Genomic DNA, 6,466 nt, shown 5'->3' with positions numbered 1-6,466 from the left:
GGGGGGGGGGGGGGGGGGGGCCACACGTGGAGCCGGGCCGGCTCTGCACGCCCTTATTTCTTTCTTTAAGAAATGAGATAATGCGGGACGGTTCTTTGATCCTGCCGATTACTCCGCCCCCGCCTCCCTCACCAGTACTTCCCAGGAAAGTTTAGAAGAGGTGTGGGGGGCAAGTGCAAAGTGGCGGGAAGAGCAGGAACCAGCGGGCCCCCTTCCCCGTCCCTAATAGTAAAAAGATACTTCAAGACTCCCGAGAGTCACCAGTTTAAATGGGGGAAAGTTAGGAAAAAAAAAAAACCTGCACGATTGGCTGGAATGGTTCATCAGCCCCCTAAACCTTGTTTACTTAGAGAAACTTCCAACCGGACGCGGACGCGTTTAGTCAGAGCAGAAATCCGCCACCTCGGCCAATGGAGAGCGGCGCCCCGCCGTGCCCCAGCCCAGGGCCCCGCTCCTCCGGCCGCCGGGGAGCAAAGTTTAACGCCGGGGAGCCGAATTTCGAGGTGTTAGAGCAGGGCTTGAGAAAGCCTCCCTGGCGCCGGCCGAGAACATCCCGGGCAGCGCTAAGCCCCACTTCACCGCAGCCCGAGGAAATAGGGCTGCAAACCATCAGATTTGGACTTGTTAAAAATGGTCTGAATGTGTGTATAAGATAGGAAACCCCCACAGTGAACATAAGATGTAGTTAATGCCTATGAAGTAGCATGCTTGGCTTTATATGTATATATATTAATAGAGTGAGCAGATTCACTGTCTACACTAAAGGTGTGAGAACCACTATATGCTATTTTACACACTTTGTGGGTATTGGCTGTCGGCACTCTTGAGACTTTCAGAACGGAATCCCTTAAGACGGTGCATATGACCATTTTAAAATGAAGCTTGCGCTTCTTCCAGTAGTTAAGATGCTAAATTTGAAGCTTTCTTGTGTTAACTTTCAGCATCAGGTATTCTGAAAACATAAGTTTATCCACAATCTGCCACGCTTTCAGAACCAGGCTTATAGCTGATTTTAAATGATTGTCTTTCGTGTTTTTAAGGAAAGTAATCAAAATGGGCAAAGGTGATCCTAAGAAGCCGAGAGGGAAAATGTCTTCATATGCCTTCTTCGTGCAAACCTGCCGAGAGGAGCACAAGAAGAAGCACCCAGATGCTTCTGTGAACTTCTCAGAATTTTCTAAAAAATGCTCAGAAAGGTGGAAGGTAAGAGCAGTTGGCGAATTAACAAATTATAATAGACTTCAGTAGCAAAATCCAAAATGTTACCCATCACTGCCTGTAGTAGATCATTTTGTGGCAGACTGGTGGTACTAGGGAAAACCGATTTGATTGATAACACACTTTTGGAAAGTACTCTGTATGTAGTACAGCTAGGATTTTGAGTTTGGTTATGGGGAAGAGAGGGGATCATTCATGAGTCTGCTACAAGTTTGGTTGATTAGTAAAGTTAATTATGAATATACTTATTCTACTTAATCTCTGTTTAATGTGGTGATGAGCTTTCACTATTACTTTCTGTTTGGTTAAACCAATATATTCTTTTATAGACAATGTCTGCTAAAGAGAAAGGGAAATTTGAGGACATGGCTAAAGCTGATAAGGTTCGTTATGAAAGAGAAATGAAAACCTACATACCACCTAAAGGAGAAACAAAAAAGAAGTTTAAGGATCCCAATGCACCGAAGAGGCCTCCGTAAGTACTTCTTCCTGTTTTCTTCTTGAAGAAATACTTTGCCTGGTGCCTTCAGGTTAGCCTTTTTTAATGAGCCACCTTGTGAGTTCCAGGTGTTAGTCGCATTTCTAAACCAATAGTGGTTTGCATGGTATTGAGATTTTTGTTTGTGTCTGACAAACCTTAAGCACTTTAGCCATGCATGGTCTTTTTGTTCAGGACTGTCAGCATTAAAAGTTAAAGATCATTGGGCATACCTTTGATTATAAAGGCTGCTTGGCAGAATATAAGAGTTGATGTCTTGTGCCTTGCTTGATAGAGCAAGAATAGAGAAAAGAACTTTAAAAAATTTTGATTTGCAGTAATGCCCCATATGTTTTGTTACCATGTAAACTTAAAATCTTTGAATTTCTCATTTTAACATTGAACTTTTCTTTTCAGTTCGGCGTTTTTCTTATTCTGTTCTGAGTATCGTCCAAAAATCAAAGGGGAGCATCCTGGTCTTTCTATTGGAGATGTGGCAAAAAAATTGGGAGAAATGTGGAATAATACTGCTGCAGATGACAAGCAACCTTATGAAAAGAAGGCAGCTAAACTGAAGGAAAAGTATGAAAAGGTAAGGAGAGTTAGAAGTGCTAGAAAGAGTTTAGGGTGTAATTGGAGGGGATATAATATAAATAAGTTTTAGGATATTTCATGTTCACCTCATTTGTGCTAAATTGCTCTTCAATTTAAAAGAAGTTAAGGTGTTTTTACATCTAATTTTCTGTTTGGAGCTAACATTGCTCATTAATGCCAGGGGGCTCATTAAAAATTAGGCTATAAATCTAGTATTTCAAAGTTGGTTATCTAGAGTTACATCATTTGTCCAGCCCTGGTTATAACATATATTGATTGAAATCATTCTGTGGTTTCCCAATATTTGACTGCCCAATATCTAATTTGTTAGCAAATAGTAGAAATTGGAAAGTGCTTTTAATGAGTGTAACCTAAAACAATTGATCCTTTTCATACTCTTCTGATTTTCTGTTCATATGTCCTTCATGAACCTCTCTTTTCAAGCCTGACTACATGTTATAATCTACCTGTTCTATAAACTATTGCAATATTGGCAAGATGTATGTCCGTATAAAGTGTCAAATATGAAAGACACTTAAATATTGTAGCCTAGAGATTTAAGGAAATTTTTCATTCTGGAGTTCAGTTTGGCCTGTTTAATTATCAGTGTATTTGTTAATCTGTCTTAAAACATCTCTTCAAGTTTTGAATGGTCTATTTCTATAGATTAGGGTCTTGGAGTTATAGAGACCAGAAGAGTAATTTTTTTGCATTCAGAAGGTGGCAGTGTCTACCCTTTAATCAAAGTCCCTATGCATTTCTTGTTTTTAATAAACTGCAGTTTAGAATGCTTACATAATTGCACTTCAGTGAGGCATAGCAATTGCAAATATTAGACCATGTCATTCTGATAGGTTGTGGATGGCTAATTATAATTATCTCAAATATGTATTTTTTCTTGAGGGCTTGGTTATTTATAGAGTTGGAATGTATCTGTAAATACCAAACTAGGAGTAATGGTTATAAACCTTTTTTCTCTCCCTATTCCTATTATTCCTTCTACCTACTTCCTCTCCCCCTCCCCCCAAAAAAAACACTTCAGGATATTGCTGCATACCGGGCTAAAGGAAAACCTGATGTGGGTAAAAAGGGAGGAGTTGTCAAGGCTGAGAAGAGCAAGAAAAAGAAGGAGGAGGAGGAAGATGAGGAAGATGAAGAAGACGAGGAGGAGGATGAAGAAGATGATGAGGAGGATGAAGAAGATGATGATGACGATGAATAAGTTGGTTCTAGAGCAGTTTTTTTCTTGTCTATAAAGCATTTAACCCCCCTGTACACAACTCACTCCTTTTAAAGAAAAAAAATTGAAATGTAAGGCTGTGTAAGATTTGTTTTTAAACTGTACAGTGTCTTTTTTTGTATAGTTAACACACTACCGAATGTGTCTTTAGATAGCCCTGTCCTTTAGTGGTATTTTCAATAGCCACTAACCTTGCCTGGTACAGTATGGGGGTTGTAAATTGGCATGGAAATTTAAAGCAGGTTCTTGTTGGTGCACAGCACAAATTAGTTATATATGGGGATGTAGTTCATTTTCATCTTCAGTTGTCTTTGATGCAGCATATGAAATAATTGTTGTTCTGTTAACTGAATACCACTCTGTAATTGCAAAAACAAAAAAAAAAGTTGCAGCTGTTTTGTTGACATTCTGAATGCTTCTAAGTAAATACAATTTTTTTTTATTAGTATTGTTGTCCTTTTCATAGGTGCCCTTAAATCATAACTTTTCTTTTTGAGGGGAAACTCGTCTTTGCTTTTGTATGCCCATTTGGGATCACACGAATTATTACAGTTTTCATCATCTTTTCATAGTTAGCCGATAAAAAGCTTTGATCTACACACCCTGCATAATTGTGATGGGGTAAAAAGTTGTATAGAAACAATTTTCTTCCATAACTGGAAATCAAAAGTTACCAGTTAATAAACTCAAATTTCATATAGTACAGTATTCTATCCAATTACATTTACCAAGTGGAGAATATAGAAATTTGCAGCATGGAATTATTTGAGTGAAGCGTACTAAAATTCTGTCCTTGAAGGACCAGTAGAAGGGTATATTCTAATCTTTATGTGGGGAATATATACTCATAATTTCATTACTATGTAACTGAAGTTATGTCTATAATTCCCATCCTTCAGAAGAACTGAGAATGTACCCCAAAAGCGTGAATTGAAAATACAAGACTGCCACCTTAATCTTTGGCAGTAGACTTACAGAAGGTTAAGTAGGCTTATAGTATAAAGAGCTGGCAGTGGATGGCCCCTTGGGAAACTTGAGATTCTATATGGTACCATTTATAACTATGTAAATCTAGATTGGATTTGTTGGTCCGAAACAAAATTATAATTGTCTCATCTATAATTAAGTGTGAGGCATGATCTTCCCATTAAGGTTTGTATTAAAATTGTAATGTTTGGCCCTATGTAAATAAACCTTGATGGGAAATAAGCTTAAAATTTGGCATTAAGGTAAAATGCATACCAAAAGTCTGATTTGATCAAATCTTTTTTTCTCTTCCAAAACCAAAGCTAAGAGTGTATTCATTAAAACTGACCATTTATATGTTTACCTGCTTACCATTTTGGGGGACAATTTGGCAATTTTGTGGTTTTGAAATTATGGTTCTCTTAAGTGCCAGTGTTTTAAAATAGCGTTCTTGTAATTTTACACGCTTTTGTGATGGAGTACTGTTTTGTTATACAATTTTGACTTTCAGATTCTAATTTCAGTTTTGCATTTGTTTATGTATAATTTCAGGAGAAATACTGAACATCTGAATCCTGGATAATACTAATAAACTAATAATTGCAGAGGTTTTAAATATTTAGTTAAATGGCTTTCACTTAATATCCTAAGAGTTTATTAAATATATTTTAAATACTTTTGTTTCAAATAAGATTTGCCACTGAAGAATTGTTTTTTAAAAATGGATGTAGTTAGGATAGATAAAATGTTAAAATCTCTGCCTTTAAAAAATTGCAATTGAAACATGTTCAGTATGAAAACTTGAAGCAAATTTCACTGATTGTTCTGAACATCAGAACTGATGAGTGAAATATGTCCTGATTTAAATGAGGGACAGCAGCACTGATTTTCCCTTCCCCTAGCCAAATGTAGGTTTCAACACATGGTCTTTACTAAAATGGAAATGTGTAGTTTTTTCCTCAAAGTCATATTGATACCACTGGGGATGTTTGACATACTCTTAACACCTTAAATTTAACCAAATTTTTTTTTTTGGTCAGTAGATCAAGTAATAACTGCACAATCATTTTGTACCCCTGAGACTAGCACTAGCCAAGGTTTACAAAGGAGGTATGAGTTATTACGTTAGGTGTGTAGTGCGCTTCTTGGAGTAGAAACATGAATTTAGATTTTCCTTAATTTTGTTTCTCAGCATATCTAATCAATACATTTTATCTGGGTTTTAAAGTGAATTTGATTTGACCTGGAAAATTGTTTTAGATGGCATGTGGTTGCTATTCCTAAGCATTTCAGATGAGAAATTAGAGCAGAGCTTTTCTTGACAATGTAGTTAAAACTGTCAGATTACTAAGTGAAACACTAAATAGGCCTCTAATATTAAGTTGATCTCTAACTTCAGTATAATTTGAGGTGGGAAAAAATCTGATTAGGCAGAATTTTCACCTGGTCTGAAAAAAATTTTGATTTATAATTAACACTTGGGGATCTCTACAGTTCAATGAGAACACATTCATAATTGCCTTGAGGCAGGATCATAAAGACTTCTGAACCAAATATTAAATTATGTTCAGTATCATTTTAGTAATTTTATTGCACTACAACTCTTTGAAAATAACAATTTCCATTGACCAGAATAAGAACATCCTGTTTCCCAGGTATATAAATGAGAGGTCACTCTACTAGTGATCTGCTTCAGCCATCTGTATTAGGGATACTATTTAGGAGGCTTTATGCAGCTTGATGTTTGAATATAAGAAGGAATTCCAAGTGTCTTGGGTTACATTTACTGAGTAGTAAAGAACTATTGAGATACAGAAACATCTTTGTTACGAGAAATTCAAATACCTGTTTCTGAATTAACCAGCCAGGTTGAAATGATGCCTCCAGTATTGCATCCACAGGGTTTGCTCAAAAACACTGAATCATGTTAAAACTAGGGGGTCATCCACCACTACAATCCCCCTTTCCAT

General features: G+C 36.8%; 1 protein-coding gene across 3 annotated transcripts in view; it reads left to right on the top strand.

Annotated features, from left to right (window-relative positions):
- The window catches only part of HMGB1 (high mobility group box 1), a 6,764-nt gene extending 1,652 nt beyond the window's left edge, over nt 1-5,112 (top strand). For all 3 annotated transcript variants that reach the window (XM_069080145.1, XM_069080144.1, XM_069080143.1), the window contains exons 2-5: nt 1,041-1,203; nt 1,548-1,693; nt 2,114-2,288; nt 3,333-5,112. In XM_069080145.1, the coding sequence (XP_068936246.1) occupies nt 1,054-1,203; nt 1,548-1,693; nt 2,114-2,288; nt 3,333-3,512 (651 nt within the window). In that variant the 5' untranslated portion in view covers nt 1,041-1,053 and the 3' untranslated portion in view covers nt 3,513-5,112. The remainder of the gene's footprint in view (nt 1-1,040; nt 1,204-1,547; nt 1,694-2,113; nt 2,289-3,332) is intronic.
- Nucleotides 5,113-6,466: the final 1,354 nt, after the last annotated feature.

The sequence above is a fragment of the Petaurus breviceps genome, unplaced genomic scaffold (genome assembly GCF_028583685.1).
Source record: "Petaurus breviceps papuanus isolate PSGF00001 unplaced genomic scaffold, PetGlider_PUasm1.0 91133, whole genome shotgun sequence".
Classification (NCBI taxonomy): Eukaryota; Metazoa; Chordata; class Mammalia; order Diprotodontia; family Petauridae; genus Petaurus; species Petaurus breviceps.
The sequence above is the reverse complement of the archived record's forward strand: the minus strand, read 5'-3'. Positions and strand labels throughout refer to the sequence as shown.